General features: G+C 45.6%; 1 protein-coding gene across 5 annotated transcripts in view; it reads right to left on the minus strand.

Moving 5' to 3' along the window:
- The window catches only part of Tln2 (talin 2), a 426813-nt gene that overhangs the window by 22167 nt on the left and 385244 nt on the right, over window positions 1–19402 (minus strand). For all 5 annotated transcript variants that reach the window (XM_052713268.1, XM_052713262.1, XM_052713236.1 and 2 more), the window contains 4 exons: window positions 17798–17983; window positions 13365–13472; window positions 3970–4075; window positions 2604–2728 (listed from right to left, as the gene is read on the minus strand). In XM_052713268.1, the coding sequence (XP_052569228.1) occupies window positions 2604–2728; window positions 3970–4075; window positions 13365–13472; window positions 17798–17983 (525 nt within the window). The remainder of the gene's footprint in view (window positions 1–2603; window positions 2729–3969; window positions 4076–13364; window positions 13473–17797; window positions 17984–19402) is intronic.

The raw sequence follows: 19402 nt of genomic DNA on the forward strand, positions 1-19402 counted from the left end.
TTTCTCTGCCAATGGGGGAAAGAGCGAACGGGATGGACAGAAACTACCACCCCAGCCACATGCCCATCCCTGCTCAATCACGTGGTCTGACTGTGGCGAGGTCGAGGGCCAGATGAGTTAATCCCTAATGAAGTCATAGATGGATCATGCCTTGTGTTCACTGCGGCCTTGTCACCCTCCTACCCCAGGGAATCCATGGGAGACCTTTTCTTTTATACATTTTGTGAAGACGAGAGATAAAGGTCTCATAGAGCACGTATTTGGTCACAGTGATGGCGACAATGGTAAGGACGCTACTGTTCACTAAGTCCTAGTTACATCATCGACTTAAATGTTTCAACAACCATCCCGCAGGATGAAGGAGAGTCCAGGAAGTCTGCTTTCCCCATCAAGAATACAGAAGTGCACGCGCAAGCAGACAGAGGAAAACGGACTAGAGCTCGGGAGGAGCCTAGAGAAGGCTGGACGTTCAACGAGCAGCAGGCTTCTGCACACACTGCAGGTGCCACCTGACCCACATGGAGCCTTCCCTGTGGAAGGGGCCTCTTAGGATAGACCAGACGAGCCTAATGACATGCAGATTCAACCACAAACCTCAAACTTCAGAATTAGACGCAGCCTTAAAGCACACTTTTCATCCCCTATGAACTTCATTTGCAAAGCAGTAACAAAAACCTAACTGGAAAATGCAGCTGTCTCTAGCCCACTCTCAGATCCCAAACTCTGATAGTGTCAGATGATCTGGGACCCCAGCAAACACAAAAGTCAGAGGTCAAAAATCTCAAATTACACCATGATGAGGAAAACCTGAAATGTGTTTGCCGTTGAAGCCAATGCTAGGAGGTCAGTCGGAAGGCTTGAAGGCTTCAGGAAAGCTCCTTAACAGATCATTAGCCTCCCGTCTACTGCACACACCTCTTCTAGAACATGGGTCGGTACATTTCAGCCCTCAGATTCCATCTTTCAGTCTGACAAAACTGGCAGAATTTTAGGCAGTCCTAAAGTGGGGGTCCAGATTTTTTTGGGTGAAAGGAGCCAAATTTTATTTCCTAACGTATTTGGGTCACTGGAGAGCGAACTATAGACACCCATAAAGATGTACTGAGATAGGAAGAAAATGAAGCCTCCGTGGTTCCACCATCTTCCTTAAGATGGCGACAGTGTGGGAGGGGAAACTGTAGCTGCTTACACCAAGGCTGAGCCTGACCCTGGAGATGGGCCAGCTCCTGCTGCCCCATAGAAAAGAATCTCTTTCCTTGACATTTCTCTTATAAACACACTAGCCAGCCAGCCAGTCTCCTGTACACACTGCAACTGCCTGTTGTTGGATTTCTCTTTGAGATGTGCATTATTCTGTATCTGTGTGTTTGCATGCAAATGCAGAAGTCAGGAGTCTACGTCAAGTATCTCCCTCAATTGCTTCTCTACCATATTTCAGTATATGTATATTTAAATTTATTTTTAATTATGCATACACGTGTGTGTGTGAGTGTGTGTGTGTGTGTGTGTGTGTGTGTGTGTGTGTGTGTGTGTGTCCATGAAGCCAGAGAAGGAATGGGATTCCTTGAAGTGGAGTTACAGATGGTTGTGAACCACCTGTTGCTGGTGCTAGGACCTGAACTTGGGTCCTCTGGAACGTGACAGCGAGCGCTCTTAACTGAGTCATCTTTCTAGCCACCCTGCTTAGTTTTTTGAGATACAGTCTCTGGTTGAACCTGGAACTTACTAGTCTGGACGGCCAGCAAGCCTCAGCAATCCTCCTGCCTACCCCCAGCTCCCTAGTGCTGGATTACAGGTGCACATCACCACGTGTGCTTTGTACGTGGGTGCTGGGAAATCCAAACGGTCTTCATGCTTCCCCAGTGGGTTCTTTACTGACTGAGCCTCTGCCCAGGCCTGCTGTTTCTAAGAAAACAAGGTCCTCAGTATTGTTACTTCTGTATGAAAGGTACAATGGAAACCAGGGAACTGAAGGCTCCCAATCTCCTACCTACTAACAGGAACTTCTGACAGAGAACATTGACAACCTGCTTTGCACAGTAGAATTACACATACCAAGCTGTGGATGCTCTGTTTCTCCTCTAAATAAGCAGATGTACTTTCCTTCCTTCCTTCCTTCCTTCCTTCCTTCCTTCCTTCCTTCCTTCCTTCCTTCCTTCCTCCCTCCCTCCCTCCCTTCCTTCGTTTGTTCGTTCCTTTCTCTCTCTCTCTGTCTTTCTCTCGTTCTTTCTTTCTTTTTGGTTTTTTGAGACAGGGTTTCTCTGTGTAGCTTTGGAGCCTCTCCTGGAACTCACTATATAGACCAGGCTGGCCTCGAACTCACAGAGATCCGCCTGCCTCTGCCTCCTGAGTGCTGGGATTAAAGGCGTGCACCACCATGCCTGGCTAGATGTACTTTTCTTGATAGTTAATTCACTCACTGTCGCCCCCCCTTCCCTCCACACTCTGTAAAGTGGTGCTGGGCAGGCAGAAGGTGTGCTGCTTCCTACCGTAACCATGGGGAGGGAGCGGAACTCTGTGGAGCATACTTAGCTCCGGTGGTTCACAGTCACCCACTAGGAGACAGACTGCAGGGAGACAGGGGACCACCAAGGAACACTCACCTTTGGTTTTGCTCTCGGCTTCAGCTGCTCTAACTTCTTGGCGGCAGCTTCAATGGACGCCGCAGCTCCCAGTAACTCTGTTTCCGCAATGACGGTTGGGTCTTCCGGATCCACCCACTCTGTTCCTAAAATCAGTCCCAGGAAAGTCATTCTTGGCAGGTGGAGACGTGAGGGTACTGGTGTAATTACAAACAAAATCTAAATACGCATTTTGAGCCTACTCTCTGCATAAGGGATCCCTATCTAGCTCTCCATCATCTGGACGTAGAGATTAAGGGGGAGCTAATCTGTTTTTTTTAAACCAGTTACATGTGTAGCCCTGTCCATGGGAATGGCCATCAATGGTGGATTCAAAATCCCATGGGTCAAGGCTCGAGTCTCACTCTGCCTTCTGATATATGCTCATGAGTACTGGGACATCCCTAGGAGACTCTGGGCCACAGAGCTTTGACATTCTCTTCAGGGAACATGTGGAAGGGTCACGTGCCTCAGAAAAAGTGCTTCCCTCAGTGAGTAAACTGCTTCTGTGTAAGCAAGGAAGGGTGTGTAAATGGTGTACTCAGTGCAATCCCCTATACATGAGAATATTATTACTATTATTAATTATAAAGTACTTACGTCATTTTAGTTTATGTGTATGGGTGTTTTGCCTGTATGTATGTATGTTTGTATACCATATGCATGCCTGGTGCCTGCAGAGGCTAGCAGAGGACATTGGATCCGCTGGGGGTTACAGGTGGTAGTGAGCTGTCATGTAGGAGCTGGGAATCAAACCTGGGTCCTCTGTAAGAGCAACAAGTGCTCTTAACTGCTGAGACATGGCTCCAGCTCCTAATTACATTTTTGGGGATGACTAGAGATTGAAACTAGGGGCTAGCACATGCTAGGCAAGCATTCCCCTACCAAGCTATATTCCCAGTTCCTCTCCCCTACACCTGCTTTTACTTGTTGTTGCCCAGTGTGGCCTTCAATGTGCTCTATAGCCCAGTCAGGCCTCAAGCTTGCAATTGTCTCGCCTGAGCCCCTGAGCATCTGGACTACAGTCCTGCAGTCTGGAGGCCTGGCTCATGAGGTGTATTATCCAAAAGACAATAGATAGCAACAGCTTGAATACAAACACAGCTAAAAATAAATGACAAGACTCCCATGAGAAGTGAAGAGTTCCAGATGGATTATTTCACGCAGGTAGAAGCACTCGATACAAAGACCAGAGCAAAACGTTATTTTAAACATTTAAAAAAAAAAAAAAAAAGAATCCTATGCTTTTTATTCTCATTGTATTGCTGTTTGCATCTACCAAGGAAGGACCTGTCTTGTTCCTCTGTCTTAGCACAGTACTCCAAGATGACATGAGGCCCTGACCCACCTTTCATGGCTTCCGCTGCCTGGATGAGCTCCGTGACAGCTCCAGCAACTCTCTTGGAGAAAGCAGCCAGCTGATGCTTGAGTTCTGGGGTCGGCTTTTGAAGGATCTGTGGGTGGAAAACATGTTAGATGCATGGTAGGGGAGTGATGCCTGATGGGAGTACACTCCTACTGGTGGAGAGGGACATCTCTGTGAAGGAGGATTTCAAGCTCTTGAGAGACAATAGACTCACCAGGTTTACACGACAGTGAAGCTGAGAATCAGGGGTGCCTCGACGGTCCCTTTTGACATAGTTACCAAAGATTATAAGGCTGATCCTTACTTGTCCTTCATTTCTCTTATTTTTAGATAAAACAAATACACAGATGTGTGAGAACACTGAGTGAGCACAGAAGTCCCAGGGGAAAGGTCAACTGAGACTTGAGACAAAGCAAACATGGAACCAGAGAAAATGTGGGATGGGGGCAGGGTTGAGGGCAAAATCCCCACATGAGCAACAGCTAACAGTTCAGGAAAGTCATTCCTGAGCCAACAACCCAGTTCTAGATTCTGATCATAATCTGTCCTGCAAGAGGATATGCTTTTTTTCTTTCTTTCTTTCCTTTTTTCATTATTCTTCCTTCCTTTGTTTTTTGTTTTTTGTTTTTGAGACAGGTCATTTTCTGTGCAACAGCCTCTGGCTGTCCTTGAACTTGCTCTGTAGACCAGGCTGGCTTCGAACTCACAGAGATTGACCTGCCTTTGCCTCTCAAGTGCTGGGATTAAAGGCGTGCACCACCACAGCCTGGCTTGATAGGAATATGCTTTCTTTTGACTTAGTTCAAAGTTATAAAACAAAACAAACAAACCTATTTTATTCATTCATTTTTTGAAATAGGGCATCTCCATGTAGCCCTGATTATCCTATGTAGATATGGTTGGCTTTGAACTCATGGAGACCCATCTCCCTGTCTCCCAAGTGCTGGGACTAAAGGCATGCATCAGCACGCCTGGCCTTATTGACTGATTGCGCACATGCTCTAGAGTGCACACACATGCCAATGTGGAAGTCAAAGAAGAACTTGCAGGAGTCAGTTCTCTCCTTCCACTATGTGGGATCCAGGGACTGAACTCAGGTTGCCAGGCTTGGTGGCAAGCACCTTTATCTGCTGTGCTTTCCTGCCAGCCCCAGAGGCTTCAAGATTTTTTTCTTATGGTTATTTAAAAAGGTACCAGGACTACTAACCAACTAAGAAACAAAGCAAGGGCTCCTTACTATCTTCTCCAGGACTTAAATTCTGAGGGGCATCATCCTGGCCCTTCCTCATTTTGAAATTCTCTTCTAACAGTTTTCTGATTCTCTTCCCTATATTCCAGAGTGGAAAACCTTCAGACACTTTAAGATGGGTAAGAGATAATATTGCAGCTGTCTGTGGACAACCATGGTGTCTCGGAGCTGAGGAACAAGTGCGGACTTTGGAGTTGGACAGGCCTGTGTTCAGACCAGGTTGCATTGGATACTGGTGTGACTAGAGAAACCATCAGAACCCTGTATCTCCTCTGTAAAGCTGGAACAAGGCCTGTCTCTGAGGACTGATACACAGACCAAATTAAAAACACACGAGAACCATCTCACTCAAGGCCCAGAATCCAGTAGGCATTCACATAACAGCAATTCTGTTCTTGATATCCTACACCCTTTAAAAAAAATCTGGCCAGGTAACATTGTATTTCTCAGTAGTATGGAAGAGATGGTTCTCAGACCTTAGGCCTAACTCCTCTGATTATGTTCCTAAAAGAAATGTAGTAAAAAAAAAACTGGGTTGGAGGAGTTTATGGGATACACTGTGACCAGCCCCAAACACATCAGTGTATAGATGATATCACATTATATATTCAAACTGATGAGCCAATCATTTTGAGTATTATTCCATATACATCTCTCTCCATCTTCCTTCCTCTGGTAATTAATTTTTTAAAAAAATTATGTATGTATGTATGTAGGTATGTGTGTAGGTGGGGTGGGTAATGTGACTGTAAGTGCAGGTACCAGTGGAGACCAAAAGAGGGCACTAGACCTCCTGGAGCTGGAGTTATAAGCAGTTGTGAGCTGCCCAATGTGGATGCTGGGAACTGAATTTAGATTCTCTGCAAGAGCAGTATGTTCTCTTAACTGCTGGTCATCTCTCCAGTTCCTCTGGTCATCTTTTAAAATTTGTTTTACATTTACTAATAATACTCTATGATTCTAGTTACTCTATTATTCTCATTCTCTCTCTCAAAGACCAAAAATGTTGTAGTCAAAATGATGCAGTATCAGTTTATAGACACCAGGGCAATGCTGAATAGTCTGTAACTAGATTTACATATACAGTTAATCAAGAGATTTCTAATGAAAGTACTAAGGTACCTTGAACTTGATAGGAACTAAAAATGGTGCTGGAAACACACACACATGTATTTATGTACACACACACACACACACACACACACACACACACGGGAAAAAATGAACAAATGAATGAACAGTAAGTTCTAATATGACAGCTTCCTTGAGCATTTCCAGAAACACACTAGAGTCCTGGGAAGACTGAAAAAAGAGGTGTCTTTTACCTCCTAACCCAGCCAGTGGACAGGCCATCTAACCAAGTGCATCTTCTGGAATCAATGCACCTGTGTAACTCTGAGCCCAAATATTTATCTACTCTCATCTTGCCTCAGTTTACATGCATATTAAATGAATATAACAGTCCTTTTCCCTACAGATTTGTGGTAAGATTATAAATGAATCATATAAAGGACCCCAATAGCATTACTTAGGTGCAATCTTAATATTAGTTAAAAAAAAAATTCCCAAGTGGTTCTTCAGTACTATCTTTGTCTGCAATAACTCTCAAGACCACTAACTGAATAATGGTCATGGCTCAGGCTATGACCTGCTAACCAATCCACAGACATTGTTAAATTATTACTCTGTTGTGGGCAAAAGGCCATGAATGCGAGTTAAAAGTAGGTAGGGTTATTCATACTTAGTGGTGAGCGACTGTCTTTCCACTGAGATAAAGAATATGGTAAGGGGGCTGCAGAGGTGGCTAGGTGGTTAAGAGCACTTATTGCTCTTGCAGAGGACCTGTGTTTGTATATCACCATCCCCATGGTGGCTCAAAACCATCTGTAATCCCATTTCCAGGGGATCCAGTGCCCTCTTCTGGCCTCCACAGGCATTACATTCACACAGTGCACATACATACATGCAGACAAACACATAAAATAATAACTAAATATTTTGAAGACTAAATTAAGGAGGCTTATTCCCATACTTCCATTAACATTGAACTAGAATTTTTAGCTAATATAATAAGGCAAGAAAAAGAAATAAATGATCCACATGGAAAGGGAGAGCTAAATTGTTTTTGTCAGCAGATGAGTGTAATATAGAAAACTCTAAGGTATACATACGTGTAACAACAAAAAAAACAAAACCCTTCCATAACCAGCAAGTGAGCTTAGGAAGACAGGACATAAAGTCAACATAAATATACTAATTACACTTCTAGACACTGGCAATGGAAAGCAGGAATGGTATGAATGAGGAATATATTCTAAACTCAAATTATGGGAGAGTCATATAAGCACACCAAAACCCAATTAATTATGTACTGTAAGTACATGCATTGTTGAATGTAAATTATACCTTAATAGGCTTGTTTAGTGTGTGTGTGTGTGTGTGTGTGTGTGTGTGTGTGATGGTACTAGGGATGGAATCCTGGTACATTAGGACTGTGTAAAACAGAGAGTGGACATGGTATTCAAAATGAGAGGTTAATAGGAAGTGAAATATAATCCCCAAAGTGATGTGATAACTTGGGAGAGCAGAGACACCCAGTCATCTTCACCATTTATTGCCCCTCATCCTCAAGGCTCACTATCTGAGATGTGAAAGATGTGCTTTTACTTTCGTATGTATCCAAGTCTCACTGTCAATTCCCCCTGCACTTTGCCATGCTGGTGTTTTCTTTCATGTAATAGGCACTGTCTCCCTTGCTCCATCTGTAGGCTATGAGATGAGAAGACAAGCCACATCCTGGAGAAGCTATGGAGATTCAAGAAAACATGTTGAACTCGAAAATCTAAGTGAGAAAAATCCACCTAAAGGGAGAAGATATCAATCCACATTTCAGCCAAGGAGATAAACAGAAGGCAAATGGGCAAAAAAAAGATACTTAAATTTGGACTGAATAGGTTAAAAAAAAAAAAGAGGACACAGATATGGATGGGTAGGGAAGGGGTGGATCTGGGAGAAACGCGACAAGGGATTGAATATGGTCAAAACTCACTGTATAGAATTCTCAAAGAACTCAGAATTTTTATTAAAACAATATTTAAACATGACAGGGCAGTAGACTCTTGTGATGGCTTGCACAAGACCCATGAAAGGTCAAGCCAGTCCAAATCTCAGCATGGTGGGGAGGGGGTTTATAAAATCCCACCCCTAACTGAGGAGTTACCAGCAACTGATGACTGCTGTAAAGAGTCAGTTTTCAGGGATGATACCTATGTTCAAGTAGGTGGTCCTATACCAACATTTTTCCATTAAGGAAAAAAAAAAGAGCACATAAAGTTGGGAGTGAATGCTAGTAGGGCAAGAAGGAACTGGAGGGGAGGAAATGGAGTGGACTTGACCCAAACATATTACATCCATCTATGAAATTCTCAAAAAAAAAAAAAAAGACAGTTGATGTAAATTTAAATCACAAAGAGGAGCCATGGTGACCCATGCCTGTAGGCCCAGCACTTGGGAGGCTGATGCAGGAGGATAGCATGTGCTGGGCGCGCCTGGGATATAGAATAGGGCTCATATGACATAGCTATATGCCAATATATAGAATTGAAAACATTGCAATTCTATTTAGAAGATGTGAGTCTACTGCCCTGTCATGTTTAAGCATCTTTTTAATTAAAAAATTATTAGTTTATTGAGAATTTTGTATAATAAGTTTTGGGCAAAATGTAGAAAATGCAAACAAATCTGTAACGATGAAAAGCAGGTCATCGGCTGCCTAGAAAATCTGAAGATGAGAAGTATATTCATTCTTTCAATTATGCAATGCTTTCACAGACCCAGAAATGTCTGCTGCTTTTTTCTGTATTATTTGTTATTATTTATTTATTTATTAAAGCTGAGGGAGTTACAGGTGTGGGGACTTGAAGCACTTGAATCATCAATCTGCAATGACAGAAGAGTCTACAGTGGAGAGAAGAGCCCTTAAGGCAGACAGAAAGTGACACTTCCAGGAACAGATGGCCCTTTAAAACAGAGAGCAGCACCGAGTTACAGGGTCTTAGCTCCAGACAGCCAGGAGGAGAGTTGCTCTATTTTTAATTCTGTGATTAACTCCACACCATTTCTGATATCAGGGCACAGTTCTGCCAAGAAAGTGAAAGTTAACCCTGTCCGAGATCTCGGGCTACAACAGCATGGCTCTGGGAAGCTGGTGCGTGCACCTTGCCCTGTAGAGCAAATCCAGGATGAAGCAGTTCTCACAGCAAATGCAGGAGGCCAATGCACTCCCACGGGCACTGAGGAGCTTCCCACAGCAGCCATGATGGCTCTGCCTACACCAGAGCCTAGGTATGTTGAGAGTGAAATGGATTCTTAGAAAAAGGCGGGAGTGGGGTTCTCTAGGCAGGGGCTCTCAATTTGGTATCTCCTTTTAAACAGTTTGAGAGACATTCTGTGTGTTTGTGTTTCTTTGATTGTGTGTACATGAGCATATATGCCTTTAAGGTACACAAAAATTCTTATTTGCATGTACGTGTTTGGGTCTCTATGTTACTATGTATGATGTGCATGTGGGTGCCTGCCAGAGAAGAAGAGGCCATCAGATCCTCTGAGGCTGGAGTATAGGCAGTTGTGGGTTCAGCCAAGGAATCAAACTCCTGTCTTCTGTAAGAACAGCAAGCACTCTTAATCACTGAGCCATCTCTCCAGACCCATACACAAAAATTCTTGTTAAACTGGCTGGGCTGAGTTCTTCTCCATTTATAACACTAGTTTTATGCCACTGACCTGGTTCTCCTGTTAATGGTCTCACTCTGGCCTCAGCTGGTTCCTGATGAGCCTTGGAGAAACATCACCTTCCCATGCCTACCATAATTATGGATGACAAGACAATAGCTCTACAGAGTAGAGAAAAGAACTGTGGCACACCATTAACAGACACACCAACCATCTAGATAGGTCTGCAGCATGGAAGACTGAGTCTCAGCTCCACAGGAAAGAAGAAGCTGTGTTCAAACAGGACCATGTGCAGTGTGAGCAGCCACAGGGAAAGCTCACGACCGTTCTTATTGGGGTCCTAGAACAGTGGTTTCCCTCTCCCCATCCTAGCCGTCAGCCCACACCAGCCCTTGCCAGATGGAGCTTCCTCCTTGACACACAGTTTCATCCCCTATGACCAGCGATTTTCCTCCTGCTGATCATCCTTATGGTTGGAACTGGACACAGTACCCGGACGGCCCTTAAGCAGGGTGCTAGGATGTGTAGCCTAGGGAGCTTCCTGGACCTTCTCTAATGTTTCCAGGGACTCTGGACCTCTTACCTCTGCTCAGGCAGAAGTAGGGATGTATGTGTGTGTGTGTGTGTGTGTGTGTGTGTGTGTGTGTGTGTGTGTACCCATGAATGCAATGTGTAGACCAGAGGTCAATACTAGGTATCTGTCTCTGTCACTCTCCATCTCATTGAGACAGGGTCTTTCACTGAGCACGGACGTTGCCAATTTGGCTAGAGTGCTGGCCAAAGAGCTTCAGGGATCCTCCTGTTTCTGCCTCTCCAGTGTTAGGAATACAGGAATGTGATATCATGACTTTTTTTTTTTTAAACATGGGTGATGGGGATCCAAACTGAGGTTCTCATGTTTGTCCAGCAAGTATTTTACCCGCTAAACCAGCTCTCTAGTCCCCACCCCCCTTTTAAAGACAGGATCTTGCTATTTTGTTCTGATTGGTCTCAAACTAATGACCCTCCTGCCTCAGTCTCCTGAGTGTTGACACTTCTGGCTTTATATATCGTTTTTTCTTTTCTTTTTGAGGCAGGGTCTCATTATGTAGCTCTGGCTGGCCTGGAATTCTCTATGAAGAGTGAACTAGTCTCAGAATCACAGAGATCCATATGCTTCTGCCCATGTGCTGAGAGTAAAGGCATGTGCCACCATGAATAGCTATCTTAATTTTTTTTTTTAGTGTGTGTGCACGTGTGTATGTGTGTGTGTCTGCACACACACATGGCGGAGTGCATGCCTGTGGCGGTTAGGATACCTTTGTGGAGTCAGTCCTCACCCTCCACCTTTACATGGGTTACATCAAACTCATGTCTCCAGGAATGTGTGGTAAACACCTTTTCCCACTGAGCCATCTTGATGGTGCTTCACATATCTTTTATTATAGTATACTGCTAGACTTGTTCACTTTTCTACTAGTGATTGCTAGTAATGTCCTACTGTTTCTGACAAAATTAAGCTATCATACCTAATATGCATAGACAAAAGCACATAACACAGAGTTTGGTACAATAATAGGTGGGGTGTAGAACATATACCCCAAGGATAATGGAGGATGGTACACAGTCCCATAAAGAAAAAGATGCCCCAGAAGGCCTTCTGGCTTTATTCCTTTGACCCTGAGTGTCGCAGAGACATGCTCACGGAGCAAGTCCTCCCACTGTATTCTGGCACAACAAGTTTGGCTACAGAAGCTCCCACTTCTGTTTAAGGGGTTCTTTCTGTGGCTCATGTAATTCACAGCAGCTTCCACTCACTGGACTTCAGACTTTGGAGGCCCAAGGTTCAAAACCTCAGACCTCCCTGGCTGTCCTGGAACTCACCCTGTAGACCAGGCTGGCCTCAACTCAGAGGTCTGCCTGCCTCTGCCTCCTCAGTGCTGGGATTAAAGGCGTGTGCTACCACTGCCCAGCCGTTTTTTTCCAAACAAAACCAGTAACAACAAACAATACTTTAGCAATGACTGCTGTTCTCTGGATGAACATAACGACTCCTCAGAGGACCTGAAATAGTTAATGCCAGAAGTTAATTTAAGATGAAGGCAGTGACTGATAGAACCAGAACAGAGTTGGAGACTTTTTCCCAGGTCTGTTGCTGAACTGTAGGGTGACCTTAACCAAGGGAAAGTCTTGTGGGTTTCTGGTCATTCATTTGGTTGGCCAGTTCATGTGGTTGTACAAAGAAAAACAAGGACACCCAATGCTTGATGGTTGTCTTCTAAAGACAAGAATTGTATACTCAAGGTGGCCTGGGGCTCATTTTTATCTTTAGGTTTGGTAGAAGTGGAGCAAAGATGGGAGAGGACATGCCATCCATTTTCTTGTGTTTTCCCTGGCTGTTGAACAAACTCTCCTGTGCTCTGTTCCAGCCCATACAAGGTTCTAAACATGGCTAGGGAACAGGGTCTACACAAACCTCTGTACCAACCATGACCACACCATCTGCTGCCCAGATCTTCTGTCTTCTAATCCTGGCTCCACAGTGGGTACACAGGCCAAGCACTCTTGACATGACCCAGGCCATTCACCCAAGGATGGCAGGAAGCCACCAGAGGCTAGCAGACCCTAGCAATGGTTCTCTTTAGCTGGTCATGGAGGCTGGTGTTCTCGGTATTTTTAGAATGCACTTGGGTCTTTGCAATAAGACCTCCCAGTGTGTGTGTGTGTGTGTGTGTGTGTGTGTGTGTGTGTGTGTGTGTGTGTTTGTGTGTGTGTGCATGTATGTGTGTGTAAGGCTAGAGGTCAACATCAGGCATCTCTTTCAACTTCTTTCCTCCTTATTTATTGAGATGGGGTCTCTGACTCAACATGGAGCTTGATGATTTGGCTAGACTCTGGGATCCTTCTATCTTTACCACACCTCTACTCCCAGCACTGGGATTACAGGAGTGTGTTGCCTCATTCAATTTTTGTTTTTAAATATATATAGGTGCTGGGGATCAAATTCAGGCCCCTTGTGTTTGCATGGTAAGCACTTTAACTGAGCTATTTCCCCAGCCTCAGAGACCTTTCAATACTCTTCAAGACTGGCTCTGATCTTCAACTTATCCTCCGTCCTCTGCCACTGCCTCCTCCTTCTCTCGTCCCCCTCCCCCCCATGCTCATTCTACAGTCTCTTTGGTGCCAGAGTGAAATCAGATCCTTTGGAATCCCACCGAGTCTTCCTGAAGGCTGTACTTCCTGTCCAGTGTGCTGGGACAGACCTGTCTGCTCAGCATAGTCCCAGCTTCATAAGAGATGCTGGTGGGATGCTGGAAGTGGGGTGTGCCCAAGGAAGTGGGGTGTGTCTTCACCTATGTCAGCCAGGGAGGCACAAAGATACACGGCTCTGCCCCACCCTGCCCACACCCCTCCTTACCACCAAGACGTGTTCCAGAAGGTCCAGGTAGCCCAGGGTGCATTCTGTGCCATACCGCAAGGCTCTAGTTCGTACCTCTTCACTGACATCAGGATAGAAGGATGCTTGCTGGAGACAGATTGGGAAAGGAGCGGGGAGGAGAGAAGAGAATGTTGACATCTTAAACCAAGAAGAGCTGCTTGTGAGTCCCCAGCACAACAGAGCCGGGCACCCTGGTCTCTGAGGCAGAAGCTGTTGCCCAGTGACCTCTGTGAAGACCTTCATCCCCCTTCTCTAGGTGGGAGAGGAATCCCTCCCTCCCATCCCCATGGATTTATAGCAGATCCTTTGACAGTCTACAGGCTGGCTCCCTGGGGACACATGATAGAAACACCGGAGTCTGGGACCTTCTGCCCTTTCTCACCCTCCCTTCGCCATGCATTAAAACATCCAGGAAGATTCACAGTCAAGACTTCCAGGAGAGTACAGACCAGCTCTGCCTGGCTTCCTGTCACTAGCGGCAGAGGCACTGTTATGGCAACTCTATGTCCTCAGACTAATGAAGCCCATGTTCCCACTCAACCTCCCGAGTGACAGTCACAGGGCAATCTCTGTGACCAGAAGTCTTAGGTTCCTTCAGCTCGCAGCTCCCTGGTACCCTCAGGCTCTGTAAATAACTCATCTCACATTATACAAATACAGAGATAAGCAAGCCGGAGCTCTGGGTAACAGTGTCGCAGACTTTTCCTTGTACTGTGACCTGCCACCTCCAGTCATCCATGACAAATCATTTCAGATGGCGTTCTGACTTGCAGGGCTGCCGGATAAAAGGCACCCGGAATTGATAAGCCAGGATAAGTGCAAGTGTGGCACACCATCTTTTATCTGCTACAAAAGGAAACCATATCCCCTTAATTATTCTTCACAGTTTCACTCTGGAAAGAAGGTGGGATGCTTACAGATATGCATAAAAGAAAACTCCCTCTAAACCAATAGTCACGACAGAGGCATACCACAGGGCAGAGCCAGTCTCTATGTGGCTAGCCTGCAATCTCAGCCACTTGGGGAAGCTGAGGATCCCAAGTTTAAGGCCTGCCTGGGCTACAGAGTGAGTTCAAGGCCACAGCCCGGGCAAGTGAGTGAGTTTCTGATTCAAAATAAAAAGTAAAAAGAGGGTTGGGGCTACAACTTGGTGGCAGAGTGCCTGTGTACCACTCATGAGGCCTTAGGTTAAATCTATAGGAACACAGAATCCCAGGGGAAACGGTCAAGGCTTAAGGGGGACTGACCAGCTTGGTTTTACAGTCCATCCCCTCTTTCAGGGGTGAGCAGCGTGGGTGGTAACACCTGTGTACCCTCCCTTGAGGAACATGGTGAGCAGCTGTCACTGAGCAGCCAAGTTAGACTAACCTGAGAACAAAAAAACTTAGCAGGAGAGATCAGGGGTGGGGAGGGGATATGGGTGAGGAGGGTGGCCACAGCCATGCTCTTAAAACTCTCCTATTTCATTATCTCCACGTCTCTCTGAGCCTCCAGATGTGAGTCACAGAGTTGCGCACTGCTGTGGGCGACACGGGCCATGGGGCTGCTATGCGGTGGTCTCACCAGAGCAGGCTACCGAGAAGAGGTGGGGGAAGGACATTCTTGCTAACTGTGGTGGCTCTGTTCTCCCGAAGGTTCTGCCAAGTCACAATCTGGCCATAATGAAAAGGTTATACAATCTGATCCCCTAATTCCACTTCTGGGAGTCTTCCTAAGCAAATAATCCAAAGCGCAGATAAGTCAAATAAGCACGAAGATGTTTCTTAGAGTGAAGTTGTAGGGGAGTCGGCGGTGTGCCTGTCTAACATATAGGACATAAACCAGCTGTGCTGGCATACACCCGGAAGCCTAGAGCTCGGGGTGTAGAGGCAAGAGGATTTTAAGTTCAAGGTCATCTTTAGCTACATAGTGACCAGCCTGGGGCATATGAGACCCTATCTCAAAACCAAAACAAAACAGTAAAGCTCACAATAATAAACACGGTAGGCAACCTGCCTATCTGATAATAGGGGAAGGTAGTATGGCTAACAGAATATCTGTAGTCATAAGCGAATTAGTCAGAATGATCAGAGCAACACAGGAGTAGCTACCTCATGTCAACTCTAACAAGAAATACAGAATTAAATCTAACAAAACGATGTGGAAGCAGAGCACACAGAAACAGACTCGGGTGAAGGCGCCTGGGGACTGGTCAATCCTGCTGGTCTGTTAAGAACAGGCAGTGTGGGACATGCCTCACCTCTATGTTTGCCTGGCTCCCCACTCAGCCCCAGAAACCATACTCCAATAGAGCAACTAGGTTCTTTGACTAGTTAACTTCAAAAATCTTCTGCTTAAAAAAAAAATCCCGTGTGTTGGAGCTGGAGAGACGGCTCAACAGTTAAGAGCACTGGCTGCTCTTCCACAGGACAGGGGTTCAATTCCCAGTACTCACATGGCAGCTCACAACTGTCTAACTCCCAGGGGATTCAACATCCACTCCCGGCCTCAGCGGGCACCAGGCACATATGTAGTGCACAGACATACATTCAGCCACACATACCCATACACAGAAAAAATAATTAATAAGAAAAGACTGTGTGTGTGGCGGTCAAAGGACAACCTTGGGCACCGTTCTTCAGATGCTCTCCACCATCCATCTAACCCCGCCCCCTGAGTGCTGGGGTTACAGGTGTGTGTCACCATTCCTAGGCTCACTTTCGCCAGGGAACCCCAAGGATCTACCTGTCTCTGCCTTCCCAGCGCTGGGATTACAAGCAGTCACCTGGCTTAAAAAATAGCATGACTGCAATGCTCTAGGCGTTTTAAACAGTCATTCAAATCACCTTATCTCAGAGACTACCTCCTCTTAGGTACAGATTCTGTGTCCGGAGGCAGAGACATGTACATCACCGCCATCATGCTCCCTACAAGCCACTTTGGAACCTTGTCTTAGTTGGTGGAGTCCCTTTCCCTACCGCCCACAATGGGGCTGAATGTCCACTGAAACCACCTCAATTGTTCAAGAAACTTCAGTGGCACTGTCATTGGTAGGTTCTGTGACCCCATTTCCTGTGCTTCCTGATGTTCCGTGCTTGCACATGTGGGAGACCTCCCGAGCAGCTGAGGCAGCATGCCACTGATCGGCACCTATACCAGCACCTGCCCCGCTCAATCTCACAGACACCGAAGCACTACATGTCCTTGGCAAAACGGACTTCATAACTGCCAGAGGAATTAAGTGTGAGGGGCTTCTCTTTAACAATGAATAACTAATATATATGATTAGATCTATAAATCATGTCAGTTCACAGGGCAACAACAGGATATCCAAGAGGAGCCCCAGTGAGGGCCCAGTATCGATGGTGTAGCAGAAACCAGAGACCTTGCACCAGACCAATGACTCTTTGCAATGAACACTTGCGAGTGAAGACAATGGACAAAGGGGTAAACTGTGTGACTCATTGTGTCACACTGCAGCTTCCACGATGAGATTTTTCTTTTTCTTCTTTTGAAATTTTCTCTTAGATTTTTTTTTTAAATTTTATTTTGGGGGGAGGGTACAAAGGCAGAGGGTGGATATGAACGGACAGGGTATGAATGGGATTGAAATGCATGATGTGAAAGACACAAAGACTAAATAAAAAGAAAGTTAAAAATAAGTGGATAAATCACGTCAGTGTACATTTGCTTTCTAGGCTTTAGAAACTGCTTGTGTGAGTTCTGGTGAGGAAACTCAGGCTTCCACGGGTGCAAAGCAAGCGCTTCGTTCCTTGAGTCTGCTCCCCATCCCAGAGACGTTTTTCTTGACCCACCATTCAGCACTTGGTTTTCTGTATTTGCCTTATGGCACGAAGCCCCTTTTCTGGAAGGGGGTGAGGGATACAACTGCCCCCAAAGGAACTGTCCAGCATCGCCGCCATCATCTTATTATTCGTATACTTTTTTTGGTAGTGTGTATGGGTGATCTGCCTGCATGTATGTCTGTGTACCACATGCATACAGTGCCTATGGAGGCCAGGAGAGGGCAGCTGATCTTCTCGGAGCTACAGATGGTTTTGAGCTGCCATATGGGTACTAGGAATGGACCTGGGTTCTCTAGAAAAGCAACAAGTGCTGTTAACCTCTGGGCCCTCATCTCTCCTGGCCCTAATGTTTGTTTTTTTGAGGCAGGGTCTTGCTATGTAGCCTAGACCTGCTTCTAACTCACAACAATTCTCCTGCCTCCTCCTCCAGGCACTAGGATTATAGGTGAGCTATGAGCTACCATGCCACCTATAAACTATACTATATGTTTGTCTATCATAAAGTTTAAGGTGTGAAGCTGCTCCCTGCTCATATTCCAGCTTACTGCCTTCTCCAGGACACTGAATGAATCAATCTCAACAGAAAACTATCTGTCCATCCATCCACAACAATGCCCAAGCCTTTACCTTGCAAGCTGTCAACATATCTGAGACAGCCTTCCTGCTCAGATTGGCGGTTGCAATCACGTCCTCCTGTCTACATGAATTCCCAGCTGCCACGGCTTTGGCTGTTGCCATGGTGATGCCTTTCGTCATTCTTATTGATTCTTCGGGTGATGATGTCTTCTCAGGTATGTCTTTTGACTGGAATACCTTGAAGTCAGAAACAGAAGAGGCAAAAAAAATCAAAAAGCAAAGGACAAAAATAACTTCCTCTTTTCCACCTGGGCTGCAGTTAGTGTCTGGGAACCAAGCTAGCAATTGGAAGAGACTGTGACATGACAGGAAATTAGAAACCTAATTTGAGGGCAGTAGAGTGGGTCTTGCTTTCAAGATCCTAGGATGGGCAAGCCTCTTACAGTCACATTTGATGTTCATGGAAACAGTATGGTGAGCCATAGGTTTCTAAAGTGCTAACTCATCCGTTTGCAAACACCACCACCTGATATCTATATATATTGTCTTCCTCAGTCCTGTGTGCACTCGAGGGCAGGATTAACATGAAGACATCACTTTGGATGACCTCCTGCCCACTTTGCATAGGTAAGAGTTTGGGGAAAGTGAAGCATCTGGTTCTCTAATTCTGTTTTACAAATACAGCTGCAGGGTTATGCAGAGATGTTCAAGTCAGTGACTATGATTTAAACATACACACACACACACACACACACACACACACACACACACACTTACAGAAGCTGCAAAGAATCCATGTTAGTCAAGGCAAGCTGCTTCTGCTCCACACACACCTGGTCCTTTCTCTGTAATATGAAGGACTAGCCCTGTGACTGTATGCTGCATGTGTATCTGTCCCTGCAGAACAGGGGCTGGCCTGTTGTCAGACCTAAATAACCACTTAATGTCATGGGAGACTCCCCTGAGTAAGATGGGGGACCCACAGAGCGTTCTTGACATGTGACAACCAGTCAAACATCATCTCTCCTTAAAAACGGCAGTGACAATGAAAGTAACTTAGGACTGTAAGTCCCTTGTCTGGACCTGAGCACTACAGTGGGCTGATGGGTCTACAGAGAGCGAGCCAAACTACTGTGGTCTTCATGGCATAGGCCTGTGGAAAACACTCTGGGGGAATTCATTCATCTTCCTTCCTTCTTTCCTTCCTTCCTTCCTTCCTTCCTTCCTTCCTTCCTTCCTTCCTTCCTCCCTCCCTCCCTCCCTCCCTCCCTCCCTCCCTCCCTCTTTCTTTTTCCATTTTTCACTTGTGTGTGTGTGTGGGGGGGGGGTGCATGTTTGTGTGTATGCGCGTTCTTGCCTGTGTGTGGGCACATATGTACATGTGTATGTATAGGCCTGAGGTTAATGTCAGGAATCATCATCATCCACTCTTCCATTGTAATCATTGAGGCAGGGTCTCTCAATCAAACCCAGAGCTCACTGATACGGTTAGTCTTGCTAGTTTGCTTGCTCTGGGGATGCCCTTTATCGACTTTTCAAGACCGGAACTGCAGATGGCCCCTAACAGCGAACCTCAAGCTGCCATTCCACATGTGGGCTGTGGCCAACAGCAGCATGACAAGAAAGAATGCATCTCTGGTCCCCATAATCTAAAGA

Source organism: Peromyscus californicus, unplaced genomic scaffold (genome assembly GCF_007827085.1).
Source record: "Peromyscus californicus insignis strain IS unplaced genomic scaffold, ASM782708v3 Scaffold_11__1_contigs__length_118956290, whole genome shotgun sequence".
NCBI classification, from domain to species: Eukaryota; Metazoa; Chordata; class Mammalia; order Rodentia; family Cricetidae; genus Peromyscus; species Peromyscus californicus.